Source organism: Suricata suricatta, chromosome 3 (assembly GCF_006229205.1).
Source record: "Suricata suricatta isolate VVHF042 chromosome 3, meerkat_22Aug2017_6uvM2_HiC, whole genome shotgun sequence".
Taxonomy (NCBI): Eukaryota; Metazoa; Chordata; class Mammalia; order Carnivora; family Herpestidae; genus Suricata; species Suricata suricatta.
Window position 1 is genome coordinate 120,839,513 of NC_043702.1, and position 21,167 is coordinate 120,860,679.

Here is a 21,167-nt window from a genome sequence, read left to right on the forward strand (position 1 = left end):
TATAAGGCGCGTGGCAGGCAGACCCCTGGTTTTTGCTTCTCCAGTCCTTCCCTCTATTGCACACACTTAATTCCTGTACTAAGTTCCCTTCTTTGTAAAATAGAATGGCTACTGCTTTCTGTTCTAAATAAAGAGTGATACACATACAAATCACAATATAAAATCTCAAAGATGACAGGACCAGAGCACCTGGGTGGCTCAGTCAGTTGAGCGTCGACTTCAACCCAGGTCATCTCACAGTTTGTGAGTTCGAGCCCAATGTCAGGCTCTGTGCTGACAGCTCAGAGCCTGGAGCCTGCTTCGGATTCTGTGTCTCCCTCTCCCTCTGCCCCTCCCCAGCTCTCTCTCTCTCTCTATCTGTCAAAAAAAATTTTTTTAACTCAAAAAACAAACAAACAAAAAGATGGCAGGACCTTCTTTGAGGCATCAAGTCTATAATCAGCAAACAAGTTCCCAAACATCTATGTCTCTCTATTATCCACTCCCCTGACACTTCTCTACTTTAGCACCTCAACATCTCTGTTCTAGACTATTGAAATTACATCCTGGTATCCCTGATTCTAGCCACTGTCCCTATGAATCCAGCTGCCTGGTTAGATATCTGTCTAGCTTCCACATGAATCTGATCTTTTCTTACTTGTCACTTCCTTGTTCAAAATTCTTGAATAGATCATCTTAACCTAGAGATGGTATCCAAACCCTTGAATGTGCCATTTCAATGGCCTTCATAATCTAGGCCTTGAATGTTGACTATTCCCTCTGCTATCCCCATCACCTCTGCTCAGCAACACTGAACTAATTGTAACTTGCTCACTCAAGTCCTCTTTTCTGTGCACTTGCACATATTTTTCTCCATGCCTGTCGTGTTCCTTGTTCATTGACTACCTGGCAGGCATCTTGTCTTCCTTCAACAGTTTTTGGCTCCCTTCCTCTTGAATCCTCTCTTGCTCTTCTCTTAGATGGACTTAGATGTTCCCACCTGAGGGCTGACACTCACTGAATCAAACTTCTATGGTTACATCGATGGATCATCTCTCTCCACTAGACTATACACTTCCGATGGAAAGCACTGGGTCTTCTCATCTTTGAATCCCCAAGAGACTACTGTAACACAGGACATATGGTAGGTGCTCAGAGAAAAGGAAGGGAGGGTGGGAAAGAGGAAGGGGTAAAAGGATATGTATAGAAGCAGGAAAGGTGGGAAGAAGTGGGAAAGAGCCAAAAACAAGACTTGGTGACTTCACAATTCTGTCTTTGAGTTCACTAGTTTTTACAAACCCATCATCTCCAAGGGTTACCTCAGCTCTCTCAAATTATGCCCTCCTAAGTTTCAAAAAAATTAAGGGTTTTTTTTTCACTTTTGGCATAACAAGTAGTCCAGGTGCATAGTATTTGTTTATATATTCTGAAGTTCCAAAGCAAAAATAAATAAAAGAACCATTGTTCTTTTAATCTTCCAGAGGTGTCACCTTACAGCCTCCGTGACAATATCAGTTACTATTTTATTTTTTGGAACCTGGGCCACGGACCTCATTCTTGCCCTTTCCCCTTCCCTTTCTTCCTCTGCTCTCCCCATCCCCTCCCCCATTCTGCTATCTCTACCACACTCAGTCCTCCTCTTTACCAGGGTTCTGCGTCATGAAAAATGGGAAAAAAGGGAATTCTTACTTTAAGACTAATAACTCCTCCCCCTTCATCTATTTGTATATCAAAACACAATGTTAAAAGCCATTTTCTTCTACATTTAAAGAACTACTTGTTCGCTGGAGAAAGGAAAGCAGCACATCAAGACTAAGACCCCTTAGAGCCAAGCATTCAAAGTGAGTAGGGGTGATTTGAAACAGCGAATTTCATTCAGAAGGCTTGAGTTCTGGTTCCAACTCCTTTACGTGTTAGCTGTGAGACATCAAAGAAGCATTTTCTAATCTTCTCGGAGTGACTACTGCTGCATTTGTAATTAAGAGCATTAGACTGATGAACCTCAGAATCCTTCCTGCTTTTCCTGACTCTACTATTTTGGGCATCTTGAATAATCAGGAAAGGAAACCACATTCAGTATTGTACTATAGCACAAGTGGTAAAAAAAATAATGAGCATAAATTGTTATCTATGTCTTCTTGTATTAAGGTGAGGATCCTGACCCATAAACCTTGGCTGGTTCTTCCTACTGAAAAATCCTAAGTATTCAGGGACACTCTTCTGGAGATATCTCCAGACGCTCCTTCTGGTGACCATGGGGAAGAGAGTGGCCATCATCGGAGCTGGCATCAGTGGATTGGCCTCCATCCGGTGCTGCCTGGAAGAGGGGCTGGAGCCCACCTGCTTTGAGAGGAGCAATGATGTTGGTGGCCTGTGGAAATTCTTGGTGAGTGGGACATCACTGAATGTCAATAGAAGGGAGATGGGTTCCTCTGCAAATCAAATCTATCAATTCTATTCCGGTGTGATTCTATAATTCCCTCATGTCTATTGGGAAGACACTTTAAGTTATGATAAGCAATGACTGTGTGTGTGGTGTGTGTGGTTAATTGAATACTCCAACCAACTCCAAAACCAGAAAGAAAAATGATTGTCTTTGCCATTTGGTCTCATTGCTGGACAAATGATATAATTAGGAGATATTCATTATAAAAAACATTTAAAAATTTTTTAAATCACATTGGGGATACTTCTATCCTTTCTGTCCTGAATTTCTCAGCCACTGTGATTGGATATAGGTGATACACACTTGGCATGAAGACATTATATCCACACTATTCACCTTATAGCCAAATTCTGTCTTGGTCTCAGTGCCTGCCCAACATGCAAAAACAGAATATACTAGTGCTAACTTAGGACGTCTTTGTATTCATCTCAAGAGTCTCTCTCTCTCTCTCTTTTTTTTAATTTAGAAGGTCCTACAATCCTGAAAATATTATATGAGACATAAGATTAACTCCATTAGGAAATAATCAAGAGTTATTTTTTTAAAACTATGTTTATTCATTTATTTAGTTTTGAGAGGGTGGGTGCAGAGAGAGGGAGACAGAGAATCCCAGGCAGGCTCCACACCACCAGGGCAGAGCCCAATGTAGGGCTTGAACACAAGAACCGTGACATCATGACCTGAGCCCAAATCAAGTCAGGTGCTTAACAGACTGAGCCACCCAGATGCCCCAAAAGTTATTTTTTTAAGGATTCAATTATCTTTATTTACATCTTTGGGGAGATGTGACCAGCTTAGCTTAAACCATGAAATGGTTCTCTATGATCTCATTAGCAACAGTTAAACGCTGCTTGAATATCTATTTTGGCAGAGTTTTGTGCTAGGTACTGGGATGACAAATGTGTGACATAATTACTCTACATAAATGGTTTTCAATACATTTGGTGAAACAAGCCATAATACAGGTCCACAACCCTTTGATAGAGAGATGGGCACAAATTCATTTGATGGCAAAACCTTTATTGAACTCATACGATCAGAAAACATGAGCTCTGGGGCACCTGGGTGGCTCAGTTGGTTAAGCAACTGACTTCAGCTCAGGTCATGATCTCACGGTTTGTGGGTTCGAGCCCCACGTCAGGCCTATCTGAGCCTGCTTCAGATTTTGTATCTCCCTCTCGCCCCCTTCCCATGCCTCTCCCCTTCCCATGCTCATGCTCTGCCTCTCTCTGCCTCTCAAAAAACAAATACACTTTAAAACAAAACAAAACAAAAAGAAAACATGAGCTCAATTGACATTGGGCTAGTTAGAATCTTCATTTGTCCCACTTTGTGTTTCACTGCAGAAATTGTCTTGTGTCTGACGACAGGGTGCTGTCCCAGTTCTCACTAGAAGTGTTATGGAGAAAAATCCAAAAATCTACAAATTCCAAAATATATCTGGCCCCAGGAATTTCAAAGAAGAGATTATAAAACTTTCCAGCAATGAGACAGCCCTTGGTGACTGTAACTTAATGAACAAGTGTGTTGAGATTTAGAAGATGGGGTGGGGGGCAGCTACTGAAATGTTCGCAGGTCAAGGGACCCTTCTTGCAGGGAGAGAATTTGGCTGAGATTTGAAGAACATTCTCAGACGAGGAACATAGAAAACAACTATGTCACAAAACTCCAGAGAGTGTCATTCCCACTGTAGTTTGTGAATGGCACCCCATGGCCCATGCATTCACCAACAGTGTGCCAGTACCCGGTGGGAGAGGTTTCTAGGTAGAAGTGAGCAGCGTAAAAGGAACAGAGGAGGCAGTGAACATGGCATATCCAGGGATCTGTAAAAGTTAACCAATGCAGCCAGATTGTAACACAAATAAGTTATTTAAGGAAGCAATAGATAACAGATGAGTAAAATGCAAAGTCAGACTCCAGGTCACCCACAAGATGGATATCTCTCTTCCATAAGGTCACTGGTGATAAGAATTATACTCAATGGAATTATACTCAATGTAATTTCTAATTTGAAAGACAGGCTGGAAACACTTCTATCCTTTCTGTCCTGAATTTCTCAGCCACTGTGATTGGATGTAGGTGATACACACTTGATCTGAAGACATTATATCCACACCATTCACCTTATAGCCAAAAGGGGAACCCTTTTCTTCTTTTCTAAGAAAATTTGCTTGGTACAATGTGTGCTTAGAAAGGGATTTTGGGGGGAAAATGTGTTTCATAAGCTTTTGCCTTGCAAGTCCTGTTAGGCAGAGGTATTTTGAAAGAAAGAAACCTGATAATTCTGGACTTTTCACCGTGTGCTTTTTCATGCAAATGTGACCATGTTTTAAGTTTCATATACTCCAATATTAAGGCCTTGTGTCCTCAAAAAATTTCAGTGCTGGGACCATAACAGTTTGTTCAACAAGCCGTGTACAATAGGTGGATATTACTTTTATTGCAAAAAGGGGAAACAATGGAACCAGAAGTCCTTGGACTTTTGTTTCATTCATCCATTTATTTATTCCATAAATACATTCAGAGTACACTCTGGATAGGGTACAATGTTAGGTATAGGTGCAGATAAGAAGTGCCGCAGGCAGCCAGCATTTTAAAATCAGAGAAAACAAGCCTCAGAATGACTATAATATACGTGAATATGTGAGTAGGGCAGTAAAGACCATCGGAGCTTGCTAGAGGTAGGGATGACTTCAGGTTGGTGAGAGAGGCAAGGAAAGGCATGACGAAGGGGGCAACTTTGAGCTGGACCTTGAGGGTATCTTTAGACAAGCAGAAATGGGATTGATGGGCAGAGATGGCATCTGGAAGAAGATCAAAGCAGACTGCTTGATGCCCGCACAACATTCTTGAAAGGTCTAGGCTCTGACCTCACCCTCCGGTTGCTTATGTTCTAGTGGGGAAGATGAGACTCAGACGCAGTTATAACCCAGCACAGACCGTGACAATGTGACCACAGCTGCTTGGATCTCTGGGTCTAGGGCAAGCCCTCTCAGCTAGAGGCAGAGTCTGAGCTTAACTTCCTTCTCACCCCCTCAAACCACACCACATGCTGAAATTAGAAATATGAGCTCTCTGGAGCAATTGTCTGTTATGTAACACATGTGTTTTCCTTTGGTTGTAGAACAGCCTTCCAGGGGAAATTCCAAGAACTCGCAGGGTACATAGTATTCTGTCCTGTTATGATTGGCTGAGGTCAGAAGGCCAAAGGGCAAAAATTCATTAATGATGGAAATAATCCAAGGTTTTATCCACTCTTGTGTCCCAGAGCAGAGTCTTACATTTTTTTAACCAGTCCCCTGCCTGAAGCCCAGCCTTCCCTCCCTTCCATGCACAGCTGAGAACCCTCCTGTCCACTTCTTCTCAAAACCACCAACCAAAGGTATGACTGTGGGTGACCTGGAAAGACTCAAACCTGAAAATCTACCAAGCACAGGCTGTCACCCTTTTTCTGATCTTAGCAGAAATTTCAAAGTGAGGCTTAAGAAAGTTAAAATCCCTGAGCCTGGCTATTGATGAGAAACACAACCATGAATAGAGGAAGTTTTCTTCTCAACCTGAAGCCCAAGAGGGGACCTCAGACAGCACCCCCGCCCCCGCTCCCACCCCCACCGTCACCCCCACCCCAGACGCAACCTTCTCAATCCATTCCAGCATTTTTGGTTTGTATCTTCCAGAGGTCGGTTTGGGGCTGGGGGGAGATAGATGCCTGAATCCAGCAGGAACATGTTATTCCAGCCCTTTCCCACATTTCACAAAGGTTCCTTTGGGTTTGGGGGAAGTGGAGGCTGCCAGCTTTTTAATGTACTTTCAAGGCAGCACATCGTGTGAGTTTTTATCCTGCCCTCACAACAGAGAGGAAATGTTTGTTTTCCATTTAGCCTCCAACTATTTTTCAAAAAGGAGCCACTTTTCCATCACACAGTGGCTTCATAATGAAGTAACAAGATTTAATACAATTCCTGAGGCTCCTGGTTTCCTGTGTCTCTTTGATGAAGAGTAAACCGCACTGAACGGTGATGAAGGAGCTCTTCAAGCACAGAGGTCATTTACAAGAGCAGTGGTTCTCAAAGTGTGGTTCCCGGACCAGCAACATAAGCATCGCCTGGAACTCTCAGAAATGCAGATTCTCAGGCTCCACCCTAGACACACTGAATCAGAAATCCTGCGGGGGAGGGACCAGGTGGCACCCAGGAATCCAAGGGGCCCTTCGGCTGATTTCTATTATGCCAAATGAATAAACACTCCACTTCAAGAGAAGGTTCTGTTGCTAGTGAAGTGTTCAAATCAAATAGCTGATCAAATAGACTAAAACTTGCACCTTCCTTTGGACTGTTTCCTGTGTTCTTTTAACATGACCATGAGATCAGAACCAGTGCTGTGATTGGAAAGAGGAAGAAACCTCTACAGGACTATAAACACAGATGTAACGTGGGGGTAATTCGAGTAAGAGAATGAAGGTGTAGGGCCCCAGCTCTGTGCCGGATGCTGTGCTAAAGGCTTTCTGTGCTGCATCTCACAGAGAACAATGCGCTGTTTTCATATCTCTTTTATACACATTAAACACGTTTCTGTCAACCAAAACTTGAATTTTCACTGAGGGGAACATCACCCTTGGCCTCCTTTTTAAGCTTTCTACCTTTTCCTTAGGACCATGCCGAAGAAGGCAGGGCAAGCATTTACCAGTCTGTATTCACCAACTCTTCCAAAGAGATGATGTGCTTTCCAGACTTCCCATATCCCGATGATTACCCCAACTACATGCACCACAGCAAACTCCAGGAATATATAAAGACATTCGCTCAAAAGAAGAATCTTTTAAGATACATACAGTTTGAGGTAAGGGTCTCATACCTTGTGCTGTTGATCCCAGTATGTTTATCAGTTGGGGGGGAAGGGTCATGGGAAGCAGGGATTCAGCTTTCTGTTATAGAAATCAGAGCCACGTGTTTGGATAGCTCACCAATCAAATGTTAGTTTGCATTATAAAGTATTCATGTACTGTGCTTTCTTCCCCCTAAAAATGTCTTCCACTAATGTCGGAGGCCTTTTAGAATACCAACGCAAATACCAGAAAAGCCTATCCTACCATAGTGTACATTCTAGCCTCATACATTGTCCTGTTTTAGAAACAATCTAAATTCTCTAGTCCATATTTAGACTTCTGTGGGTTCAATGCCAATGAGCTGTGGCTCAAGAAAACATGGCATTTATCAGAAGTTCCGCCATTATAAGGAGAGTATAAAATGGATGATTAATATAGTCATTGCCCTAATCCTTCACCCACATAGTTCCTTAGATTAGGAGACATAGCAGTTAAGGCAGAGATGCACTCACTGCCAATAACAATAATACTTTGCATTTGCACAGCACTCTTAACCTCAATTCATTACAGTGAAATCCAAAGCACATATATGTAGTGAGAAAAATAATCAACCAAATCATGAATTGGGATGATATTTAATATAATTTCACTTATTTATGATTATTTTATTTATTTATTAGATTTAATTTACTATAATTTCACATTTATTTACATAAAATAGTCATACTACGGAAGTGGCTAATATTTCCAAGGGAGAGTGTACATCACAACAGAGAAATAAGGATTGAACCCTGAGACACTCCCATGTTTATGGAATTGATAGAAAATGAAGTCAGAGAGAAAGAGGCCATGAATGTTAGTAGAGGATGGCAGTAAGGAAATGACATGGCATCTTTCACAAGATTTAGTATAATCTACCCAGAATCTACTAACTAGATGTCAAAAAAGTAAATAGGCCCCAGTGAGCAATTTTCTTTGGAAGATCAGAAGATTATGGTGACTCCTTGTTTTAACGTCTTCCCTATATTTCTCAATGACCAGGCAAGCTCATAACAATTATTTCCTCTTCAGAAACACTGCAAGAAAATTAAAACCCATAGAATTGTAAATAGAAGGAATTTCTTTCTGGTTTTCTTTAAGACCCTGGTTTCTAGTATAAAGAAATGTCCCAGCTTCTTAGTCACTGGACAATGGGAAGTTGTTTCAGAAAAGGATGGGAAACAGGAATCTACTATTTTTGATGCTGTAATGATTTGTTCAGGACATCATGTATACCCTAATCTACCAACTGATTCTTTTCCTGGTAAGTTTGGAAAATATATAGTCTGGGGACTTATACACAAGCACCAAGGGTTGAGCTACATCTTTCCATAGATTGTACATAATGATTATTCTTAAGGTTCCAAAGATTTCAAAACAAAAATTTTAAGTCTGATGATAAATATAGAAATAATTGTTCTCCTGAGCCCTTATGCTAAAAGAATCAAGGAGCTGCAAGTCAGAGATCGCATGAAGATATGGGTCCTTATAAAAGGTTTTTAAATGTCATCTATATACACATTTTGTAAATTAACTTCAGAAATTTCAGTGAATGAATGAGTGTGTGTGTGTGTGTGTGTGCGCGCGCACACAGTGGAAAACTCCATTATTATGCAAAAGTGCCAAACATCAAATAAATATAATACACAAGTAACCTTCCTTCCTCCTTCCTTGCAACAGGAACATACGTCCACTCTGAAATATTAGAGTTCCAATCTCAAGACATGATGTTCACAGGCCAAGATAATTAAAAGAGTAGAGATTCAGAGGCACCTGGCTGGCCCACTCAGTGCAACTCTTGATCTCAGGATTGAGGGTTCAAGCCCCACATTGGGTGTAGCAATTATGTGAAAATAAAATCTAAAAAATTATTTATAAATAAATACATAAATAAGTAGAGATTCAGGGAGAAGAGAAGATGGGAAGCATGAAGGTTATGAGGCAGTATATCCAGGCTTAGAACACTTGGGCTCAACCTCTTATTCCACTAGTTCCTTGCTGTATGATCTTGGACAAGTCACTTAACTTTTTTGTGTGGATTTCCTTATCTTTCAAAAGATAATATCTACCATTCAGAGATGTTATCAAGATTAAATGGTTAAACATATAAATCCTATCCCACACTAAACACTAAAAAAATATTGGTTATAGTTATTATCAAAATATAAGTTCCCATACCATAGGTTTTTTTTTAAGGCATGATAAGTACTTATTTGGGGGTCTAGTGTCAAAAAAGATAAATGCAGGGGCACCTCGGTGGTTCAGTTGGTTAAGCATCTGACTTCAGCTCAGGTCATGATCTCAGTCTGTGGCTTTGAGCCCCACATCAGGCTCTGTGCTGACAGCTTAGAGCCTGGAGCTTGCTTCCAATTCTGTGTCTCCCTCTCTCTCTGCCCCTCCCCGACTCACTCTCTCTCTCTCTCTCTCTCTCTCTCTAAAATAAACATTTAAAAAATTTTACAGAAAGGATAAATGCATGTCAACTAGGAAACTTTTTTAAAAATCAAGGCTGATAATAGGAGTTTAAAAAAGAAAGAAAATAACGAGTCTTCATTGTGTCTTCTGAAAATCAGCTCAAATCATTTCTCATGTTCCACTTAGGCCTACACCAGTTTCAAGGCCACTATCTCCACAGCAGGGACTACAAAGACCCGGATGCCTTCAAGGGGAAAAGGGTCCTTGTGATCGGCCTGGGGAACTCGGGATCTGACATTGCTGTTGAGCTCAGTCGGCTGGCTGCACAGGTCAGGAACAAACATAGGGTATGGTTGTGCTATAAAATCACAGCTTAGGCACCGAGACTCGTGCTCACCATGTCATACAAGGGACCCACGTATGGTGTATGCCCATTGAATCGAGGAGGACTAGAGACATTCTCCCTGTGCAGCAAGGTAACATGGCCCCTAGTAAGGAAGGGCCTAGTAAGGAAGCCCATTCTGCCAGAACCACAGGTAAGCATACATGCGTATATTTGTATATATAAGACTGCATTTTTTGTTTTACTTTTATGTTCTGATCACCTCCAAGCAAACTGGTTGCTAGTCACGATCTACCTTTATTCATTTCACACATGTTCTTATCTCCTGTCATGCAAAATGCATTGTGCTTATCATTCTGAAGGTCTGCAAGATATGGAAGATTTCGTTCTCACCATCATCTATCCATTTAACAGCCCATGCTCAACAAACACCGGGCACGTGTTATACGCCAGAACTATGTCAGACTAGAAATAAACACAGAAGGAAGTCAGGCTACCTCTTGACTTCCAGAAGCAGTCAGTGGGTAGAGGTGGGATGACAGGTACGCAGGAGGTAGTAAGACTTCTGTGACATTAGGTGTGACCACACGGTGAAAAGAGAACCTAACTTAGCCTGGATGAAGTCAAGGGAGGCTTCCCAGAGGACTCTGGGCTGAATCATCCATGACCAATAGACCTTGAAGAACTTAACCGATTTTTAAGGAAATAGGTCCTCAATAAACAAATTCTTAAATGGATGTCAACAAAACCTAATAAAATTTTTGATGTCAAATTCCCTCTGGTTATCACAAAAGTGGCATAAGAGACAATAGCTTTCAGGGCTGAGACAGCTGCCATGGTCTGAGTGCCCAGATAAGCTCATGGTGTGGGTTTAGAAGAAGGACTGGAAGAGGAAACTTCAGACAGAGAACAGAATTAACTTCTTGACATCTCCTCAGCCTAATTTCAGGTAAAGAATTAGCTATGCTTCTTCGAGCAATTACCTCCCACCACCACCACCACCACCACCACAGAGGCCCTGGATTGGCTGGTCCCCACCAGGCCTACCATCCATATCTCTGAGTCTGTGAAGATTAAACCTGTCACAACTGAATAAACAGCCCTTTTTTTTTTCCAAGATGTCAGGTTCTCATTATTTCAACAACTGAGCACTAGCCCTCTGGGGTGGAGAGACAGAGTAGTTCCGCCTCTACCTAGTTTCAATCATGGGTGTTTCATCCTGACCCAATTCTCTGAAATTGCTTCTACCAGGGGTGCCTGGGTGTCTCAGTTGTTTAAGCTCAGTGTGTCTCTTGGTTTCAGCTCAGGTCATGACCTCAGGGTTCATGGGGCTGGACTCCATGCTGACAGTGCAGAGACTGCTTGGGATTCTCCCCCACCCTCTCTGTCTCTACTCTGTGTGCCCTCTCTCTGTCTGTGTCTCTCTCTCTCTCTCTCACTCTCTCTCTCTATATATACACACATATACATATATATACTTTAAAAATATTTATTTTTTATATGTTTATTTATTTTGAGAGAGAGAGAAAGAAAGCACAAGCAAAGGAGGGACAGAGAGAGAGAGAGAGAGAGACAGAGAGAGAGAGAGAGAGGGAGACACAGAATCTGAAGCAGGCTCCAGGCTCTGAGTTGTCAGCACAGAGCCCGACACGGGGCTGGAAGCCACAAACTGTGAAATCATGACCTGAGCCGAAGTCGGACTCCTAACTGACTCAGCCACCCAGGCACCGCAAAAAATATTTTTTTTTTATTTAAAATGTTTCTGCCTGGATATTGAGGGAAATGCATGAAGATGTCCATAAAACAAGTCCATTATGTCATATCTGCTTGTTCTTTACAGCATGATATTGAAGTCTGTGTTGCTTCCCCTCCAGGTCATTATCAGCACCAGAAGTGGCTCCTGGGTCATGAGCCGGGTTTGGGATGATGGCTATCCTTGGGACATGGTATATGTTACCCGCTTTGCGTCATTTCTCCGGAATGCCCTTCCTGCGTTTGTCTCTGACTGGTTATATGTGAAGAAGATGAACACGTGGTTTAAGCATGAGAACTATGGCCTGATGCCTTTAAATGGGTACTACAAGTAACACATATTTTATCATTTTTATCCCTCAAAGAAGTGGGCACTAGCTTAAGTTGATTCTTTCTCTCTAGATCTTACTTTAGCTGTCTCGCTGAGGTTGTTGAGATTAAACTGAAGGCTGCATGAGTGACTCAGTAAACCCAAAGAGCATGTATGGGTTGAAATCTTATTGAAATGTCTCTGGTGAGAAAAGGAATATGGGAGAATACAAAAGGCCAAGGAGCAGGGCACTAGTTCCCCCTGACACGCGAGATTCATTATGGCAGCTACAAGCTAACACATAGAATTTGGAGGGCTGAGCTGTCTCATGAATTGAGTTTTTTGGGGTGTTTTTTTTTTTGAGGAATACCTCGTCCATGCTTATGGGTAAATGGGGATAGCAATTATAATACTGCAAAGCTTTATAAATATTTGTTCTTATTAGTCTCAGATAAAGAAAATCTCAAAATGAAAGTAAATACCTCCTCCACCATGGAAATATTGGCATGTTAGCAGGACAATTAGGAGGCATGGAACATGGAAAGCAATGGGGATTCACAGAACTGATGTAGTCTATTAAATTAGTAAGATTTTGTTTATTTATTTTTCTGTAGAGACAGAGCTTAACGCCTACTAATTAGAAGGGCACTCTAGGTAGAAGAATCAGTATATCAATAGAAAAATATTGGGGCACCTGGGTGGCTCAGTTGGTTAAGTGTCTGACTTTGGCCCAGGTCATGATTTCACAGTTTGTGAGTTTGAGCCCCGTGTTGGGCTATGTGCTGACAGCTCAGAGTCTGGAGCCTGCTTCGGATTCTGTGTCTCCCTTTCTCTCTGCCCCTCCCTAGCTCATGCTCACACACTCTCTCTCTCTGTCAAAAATAAATAAAAACTCTAAAAACTTTAAAAAAAAAAAAGAAAGAAAGAAAAATATTGAGGTGGCTAAGACAAGAAAGGACTCACTAAGAAATGTCATCTTGGCCCACACTAGCAAAAATGTTTCATTGTGGGGAAACACCTGGCTGGTTCAGTCAGTGGAGTATGCGACTCTTGATCTTGGGGTTGTGAGTTCAAGCCCTACGTTGGGTGTAGAGACTACCTGAAAATAAAATTTTTCAAGATGTTTCCAAAAAATTATCATTGTTTTAGAAGATCAGGTAAAAAAAAAAATTAAGAGGAAACTATAAATTGAAATAGAGTCAGACCCTTACTTCACAGCATTTATCCTTCTTAGTCTGGCAGACTACTATATCCTTAAAGATAAACAAACAAAAAATGTTGATTTCATGCATTTAAAATTGTTTAATGGAATAGAAACTCCAAAGCTTGAGCTGATTAAGACTTTTTGTCTTGTCAGAATAACTTATGCAAATCATATTCTGACTTTGCCCTTTAGCCAGTGAAACATGGGTTTGGAAATCCATTCGTTCTAAGAATGAAGGTTCCTCTTAGAAAGGGTTCCAAGTGTCCTAAGGTTTTGATGACACCTTCTCATGCCTCCCTTGGGTAGGGGAAAGGGGGTAAAACAGGTTTTACTGAGATCTACTTTTTGTCACCTTATAAGGTAAAAGACAAGGTTCCAGAATTATAGAGGTAGAGGAAGGTGTGGAAGTATACAGATACCTTTATAAACTTTTTAAAACAAATTTTTAATGTTTATTTATTTTTGAGAGAGAGAGACAGAGCATGGGCAGGAGAGGGGCAGAGAGAGAAGGAGACATAGAATCGAAAGCAGGCCCCAGGCTCTGAGCTGTCAGCACAGAGCCCAACACAGGGTTGAACTCACGAACCGTGAGATCATGACCTGAGCTGAAGTCGGACACTTAACCAACTGAGCCACCCAGGTGCTTCAAAACTTTCTGAGTGTTTGAGATCCTTGGTGTAAATTCCAAAATCCCTGAAAATAAACTTGAGTCAAAATGAAGAATGTCATCACAAACTGCATCATTCCCAGAATTTTGGCAACAAAAGGGCAGTGTCAAGTCATTACACTTTCTTTTATGACCTCAGCTGAGGAAAGGAAGCCACATATGGCAATAAAACAGCTCACTACAGCCAGTTTGACTTTCTCAAATCAAAGCCCTTATTTAAAATAACAGTCCACTTATAATAATGATGGATGCATGAGGGAGAGGCACTGTTTTAAGTGCCTTACAGGTAACTGTTCATTCAATTCTAACTGTATGAGGTAGATTCTATCACTATCCCTAAGGAAACAAATGCAGAGAAGTAGCCACTAGTGAGAGATGAAAATAGGTTATAAACTTGGACCACCTGGTTTCAGAATCTGCACTCTTTTCTTTAATTTTTCTATTATTTTTTTTTTTATTTTTGAGAGAGAGAGAGAGAGAGAGAGACAGAGTGCAAGAAGGCAAGGAGTAGAGAGAGAGGGAGACACAGAATCCAAAACAGGTTCCAGGCTCCAAGCTGTCAGCACAGAGCCTGACACAGGGCTTGAACTCACAAACCATGAGATCATGATCTGAGCTGAAATCAGACGCTTAACCGACCGAGCCTACCCAGGTGCCCCCCAGAGTCTGCATTCTTAACCACTGATTATGTCTAAGAATTGGTTTTATTCTCATCTATTTGGTGATCTCCAAGTAGAATAAGTACCTATGAGGGAGTCTTCAAGTTTTAAATGACCAAAAGAGGCCACTCAGACAGAAGTTCTTAAGGATTGTTGCAAGCAACGGGAAAAAAAGTTGCCACAAAAGAAAAGAGCCCAGAGGTCCTCGTGCTAATGTTTAACTCCTCAAATGTGGTTCCAGTGCTATGGACTATTGCAGATATTTCTTGCAGTTGGTGCATTACAGCAAAAGGCTCCGTCTCTTGTTTCTGAGCAGTCCCCTGAGAAAAGAGCCTGTGTTCAATGACGAGCTCCCGTCCCGCATCCTGTGTGGTACTGTGTCCATCAAGCCCGGTGTGAAGGAGTTTACAGAGACCTCGGCCGTATTTGAGGATGGGACCGTGCTTGAGGCCATCGACTCCATCATCTTTGCGACAGGCTATGATTATGCCTACCCCTTCCTTGATGACTCCATCATCAAAAGCAGAAACAATGAGGTCACCTTGTTTAAAGGCATCTTCCCCCCACTAATGGAGAAGCCAACCTTGGCTGTGATTGGCCTTGTCCAGTCCCTTGGGGCTGCCATCCCCACAGCTGACCTCCAGGCTCGCTGGGCTGCTAAAGTGTTTGCAGGTAGGTCAACCATTCTGTCTTTTATCCATTTAGTCAATGAATATTTATTGAGCACCTATATGTCAAGTACTGTGGTAGGTGCTAGGGATGTAAAGGGAACAAGACACACTCCTTAACTGTAGATAGCCTAAAATAGGGCCAGAGGGATGCTACAATAGGGGAAGTTTTAAGGTGTTCTGCACAGGAATATAAAACAGAGGCAGGGAGTGGCAAGCAATGGAGAGATTTCAGACGACCTTAAGAGCTGTTTGTTGAAGAGCTCAGACTTCTCATAGAGGGACTTTGCAACACTTAAAGCAAGGTAAAGACAGCAGTGGATTACTGCAATGTCAAGATACCTTGTGAAGGATAGAAGGGCCCTGGAAAACGTTGCAAGCATGCTGGAGACCTTATTGGTGTCAAATAGTGTCAGAATAGCAATGGCAGGCCATTCTTACTCTATCAACAATCTTCTTCTCCCTCCACTCCAGACCCCGGTGCTACAAGTATGCTTATGTGAGGAAATCAAGAGCATGAGGATTACATGGAGAAAGGCAATATCTCAAATATATATATATATATATATATATGTATATACATATATATATATATAATTTACTTCAGTCATATTGATCCTCATTATTACTTAAAGTGTCTTTTTATTCAAGGGTCCAAATATCTTGGCCAATATAGGCATACCTTACCTAACATACTGTTCATAAAAACATAGGTAATAAATTCAGACATAATGAAGAAAATATTGCAATCATAGAGTGGATGTTTTCTAAAAATGTGGCCAAGTAAGCATCTATTTCAAATGTACCACAAAGGATCGTTATTGAAATAATCCCTGTCACTAAATCCTTTACAAGTTTGCTCCTCTGTAAAATACTTCCATTGAATTTTCCTTTTTAAGGCACAACAGTGCCAAGTATTGGGGGTTTTACAAATAAAATGGCTACAGTTCATAAACCCAAGAAATTTATATGAAACAAAAGGTGGCATTCATTCATTCAGCAAATATTTATTGAGCAGTACTATGGCCAGGCTCTGTCTTGGCACTTGGGACACAACATCAAAGCAGACAAACATTCTAGCAAACATCTGACCATAACCTTACCAGGCGAGGCAAGGTGCTAACAATGATTAGAAGTACTGATGCACTGTGAATGTCATACTAGCTTTCTGCCATGGTGACAAAAGCAAAAGAGCTACAGTCCTCAATCAGATGACTCTTTCCCTGATAACATACTGCAAAGCACTAAACATTTCTGATGCCTCCTCATGTCCCCTCTGGCTGCAGGCTAATGCTGGAAACCCCATACTTCCTTCCATTGTTCCATTTTAATAGGCATGTACCTTTGAATGCAGATGACTTCTTCAGAGAATTCTTAATAAGAGGATGCAAATCATAAATATGAAGAAACTGTTATGATATTAATATATATGAGGTATACCTAAGGCATGTTGGGGAGTAGATCCTCCATGATGTCACAAAAATATGAGATTGGGTGATTTGAAGCTATAAACTTCTCTGTTGTCACTGTCTCACTGTAGGCCAGGCTTGCTATTCAGAGAGGGGGTTCATTGACTTCTCAAGTCTTTATTTCTGTAAATTGATATTCTACTAAAGATACCAAAGACAGCTCCTCTTGATACAAAATCTTTTAGGCATATCATTCATAAATACTAAGAAAAATTCATCATGTGTCATTATATATTTCTGATTTTTAAAAATCTTTTTCACTACTTCTTTCCCCATTTCTTTTCTAGACTCATGCACCTTGCCATCTACAAATGAAATGATGGATGATATTGATGAGAAAATGGGGAAGAAACTCAAGTGGTAAGAGATTGTACTTGCTAATGAAACAAATCCTAAGATTTGCCTTTATATGGAGGAAAATATTGATATATTTTATAATATGTTTACTAGTCAAAGTTCACATTTTTCAAACACTTGCTATGATCAAGAAGTATTAGATAGGAAAATAATAGTCATTACACATCACCTGTAGGATAGAACACACTACACCCAAGAGAAGTTTCTCCCATGGGGGTGATTTTGACCCTCAGTGAATATTTGGCAAAGTCCAGAGACATTTTTGGTTGTCCAAGTGGGGACAGCATGCTATTGGCATCTAAAGTGTAAAAACTGAGAATGCTGCTAAACCTCCCAAAATGCAAAGGACAGGCCTCCTAAACAAAATATTACCCATCTCAAATGTCTCCAAGAAGCCCTCTCCCATCAGCCAAATGTCTGCCAGCAAATTAACTAGCTGTGAACTGAGCAGTGGCAGCACTGTAATAAGAAAACCAAATGAAGAACCAAACTGAGTTCACCTGCCCTAGTATTTTCTTCTAAAAGAATGTTCATTTAGGGGCACCAGGTGGCTCAGTCTGTTGGACGTCTGAATTTGGCTCAGATCATGCCCTCACAGTTTGTGGGTTCAAGCCCCATGTTGGGCTCTGCACTGACAGCTGAGTCTGGAGCCTGCTTCGGATTCTGTGTCTCTATCTCTCTGTCTCTCTGTCTCTCTCTCTCTCTCTGCCTCTCTCTCTCTCTCTTTCTGTCCCTCCCCTATTTGTGCCCTCTCTCAAAAAATAAAAATAAAAATAAAAGAATATCCATTTCTGATTCGTTCAAACATGTGTTCTCAAGTACACCGTAAATGGGATTTGTAGAAAGCCATTTAAGTGGCTAGACATCACATATTTAAATGTATTTCTTATGTTAGTTACTTCCATATAAATCCATTTTTTTCAAATTTTACATTAAAATCTGTCAAAAGTATAATTAGATAATGATTCCCATTTTGATGAATAGGTGACTGTATAAGAAGATTTCTTTCTTGGGGAGCCTGGGTGGCTCAGTTGGCTAAGCGGTCAACTTCAGCTCAGGTCATGATCTCGTGGTTTGTGAGTTCAAGCCCTGCATCAAGCTATCTGCTGACAGCTCAGAGCCTGGAGCCTGCTTTGGATTCTGTGTGTTGTCTCTCTCTCTCTGCTCCTCTCCCACTCAGTCTCTCTCTCTCTCTCTCTCTCTCTCTCTCTCTCTCTCTCTCTCTCTCTCAAATAAGTAAACATTAAAAAAAATTTTTTTTGAAAAAGACGATTCTTTCTTCTTTCAAGCTCTAACACATCATTCATTGAGTGTTGCCAGGTAGTTGCTGGCAAAGGGCGTAGAGGAGAGAAGGCATGGAAACTTCACACAGCAAAATCTCCCCTGCATCTCATCCAGTTCACAGGACAGCTCTGTGATATGGGCACTCCTGTTCACAATTCATGCAGCTCTCTCTACTTACTAGCTAGGCCAATAGGAATAAGAAGGAGGAAAAGGAGGAGCCCCAAAGTCCACCTCATTTCTTAAATGGCAGCCTGCTCTTCAGGGTTCCTAAAAGGAAATGAAGCCATGCTCCAAAAATCTAACATTGGGGCAGATCCCAAGCAATGTTGTATAAAGAATAATCATGTGTTAAAGAATAAGCTAAGTTAATCAGTCACCTTGACATCCTGGGGTCCTTTTACTCCGGGCCACATGGCCAGAGGCAGAAGACCAAATGACATCAAATTTAGATAGAGATTAGGAAGGAGAAATAAAGGAATCAACTCATTTATAGGCACAGGACAAATGATAACCCCAACATTGGAGGCAAAGGGAGGAATGGGATAATCCTGAGGCTGCCATCTAAAATGCTATTTTCTGAGCTAGAAAATAAGAAATGCATGCTTTCTTTACAACTGTGCCACTCATTCTAATATGTTCTTCTCTTTCCTCAGGTTTGGCCAGAGCCAGACTTTGCAAACAGATTATATCACATACATGGATGAGCTGGGCTCCTTCATAGGAGCCAAGCCTAACATACTGTGGCTCTTCCTGACTGACCCGCAGCTGGCCCTGGAAGTGTACTTCGGCCCTTGCAGCCCATACCAGTTTCGACTGGTGGGACCAGGGAAGTGGGATGGGGCCAGAAATGCCATCCTGACTCAGTGGGACCGGACAATAAAGCCAACCAGGATGAGAGCTGTCGGGGAAGCTCAGAGACCCCAACACTTTTATAATTTGCTCAGAATGCTTTCATTCTCAGTGCTTTTGCTGGCTGTTTGGCTTACATTTTATTAATAAGAAAGTCCTTTACATCTCAGAGTTTAGCTTAAAAGTTTAATTACTCAGATATGTATATAGTTTAATTGTAGGCATGTACACATATGCATACATAAAATCTCAGAGCCACTCTTTGCCTTCCTGCAGATGTAAAAATGAATGCTGGCCCATTTGACTCAAAGTCTAAGAAAAATGGAAAATACTCAGGCTTTCCCTTTCTGGTGAGAATCTGTACTCTAAAAAGGCTTTTCACATGCTGAATTGGCAGGATTGGAGATGCTTGAGATGAGAAGAAAGAGGATGAAGAAGAGTGAAAACAGGTTTGCAGGATGAACAAAGTTTAATAAATTTCTTAAGAGTGTTTTATCATCAGAAGAAATGACATCACAACAATGCTGAATCTTCCAACCCATGACATCGTATATTTTTCCATTACTTAGATCTTTAATTGCTCTAACCAGTGTTTTGTAGTTTTTTGTGTATGGATCTTACCCATCTTAGGTCAGATTTACCCTGAGTATTTCATATTTTGGGGTGTTATTATAAATGGTAGTTAAACATTTTTTAATTTCCTGTTGTTTATTGTTAATATATAGAAATGCAATAATTTGTTCTTTTGTTGAATCATCCATAACTTTTTCTGTAGATTCCATAATGCTTCCTACGTAAATAATCATGTGGTCTAAAAATAAACATAGTTTTACTTCTCTAATTTCAACTTGGATGTCTTTTATCTCTTTTTCTTGCCTTATTGCACTGAAACTCCAGTATAATATTGAATAGAAGTGGTAAGAGGAGACATCCTTGCCTTGTTCCTGATCTTAGGAATAAATCATTGAGCCTTTTACCACTAAGTATGATGTAAACTATAGATATTTCATGAATACCCTTCATTAAGTTGAGGAAGTTTTCTTCTGTTTGTGGTTAGCCAACAGTCTTTATCAGGAATGGATGTTGGCTTTTGTGAGATGCTTTTTCTGCATCTATTGAGATGGTTTGGGTTAAAATATGGTGAATTACATTGGCCATTAAACCAACCTTGCATTGCTGAAATAAACTCCACTTGGCCATGATATAGTATCCATTTTATACACTGTGGGATTATATTTGTTAACGCTTGTTAAGGATTTTTACATGTATTATTATGGATATTGATCTGTATTTTATTTTTTGTAATATTTTGTCTTGGTTTTGTATCACTATAATGCCTGTCCCATAAAATGAATTGGAGAGTAGTCTATCCTCTTCAATCTTCTGGAAGAGTTTTTCCATAATTTGCATTATTGTTTTCTTAAATATTTGGTAAAATTCACCAGTGAAACCATCTTGGCCAAAAGTTCTTTGTGGAAAAGTTTTCAAACTACTAGTTCAAGTTCTTTAATACATAGAGGCCCACACAGGTCATGTGTTTCTTCTTGAGAGAGCTGTGGTAGTATGTGTTTTCTAAGCAATTAATTCATTTTATCTGAGGGAATTCAATAAAGATACAATAGTCTTTTCAACAGATAGCACTACAACAATTGGATATTTATATATGAAAAAATTCAACCAATACTTCACATCATATACAAAAATTAACTCAAAATGGATCCTAAAACTAAATGTAAAACCCAAAACTGTCAAGACACCAGAGTGGCTCAGTTGGTTAAGCATCTGACTCTTGATTTTGGCTCAGGTCACGATCTCCTGGTTGTGAGAGAAAGCCCCGGGCCAGGGTGTGGATGAAACCTCCATGCTCAATGCAAAGGCTGCTTCAGATTCTCTTTCCCTCT

General features: G+C 40.8%; 1 protein-coding gene across 1 annotated transcript; it reads left to right on the plus strand.

Moving 5' to 3' along the window:
• The first annotated feature begins 2,154 nt into the window (after window positions 1-2,154).
• LOC115286638 (putative dimethylaniline monooxygenase [N-oxide-forming] 6) lies at window positions 2,155-20,113 on the plus strand. Its single transcript, XM_029933070.1, has 8 exons — window positions 2,155-2,365; window positions 7,076-7,264; window positions 8,391-8,553; window positions 9,891-10,033; window positions 11,922-12,121; window positions 14,956-15,311; window positions 17,064-17,136; window positions 19,071-20,113. Exons 1-8 carry the CDS (start codon window positions 2,234-2,236, stop codon window positions 19,411-19,413), a joined length of 1,599 nt encoding a protein of 532 aa, XP_029788930.1. The 5' UTR covers window positions 2,155-2,233; the 3' UTR covers window positions 19,414-20,113.
• The last annotated feature ends 1,054 nt before the right edge of the window (window positions 20,114-21,167 follow it).

Coding starts and splice junctions, on each gene's coding strand:
- LOC115286638 (XM_029933070.1), top strand. CDS start 2,234: ATGGGGAAGAGAGTGGCCATCATCGGAGCTGGCATCAGTGGATTGGCC. Junction 12,122..14,955: donor GGCCTGATGCCTTTAAATGG/GTACTACAAGTA, acceptor GTTTCTGAGCAG/TCCCCTGAGAAAAGAGCCTG. Junction 17,137..19,070: donor ATGGGGAAGAAACTCAAGTG/GTAAGAGATTGT, acceptor CTCTTTCCTCAG/GTTTGGCCAGAGCCAGACTT.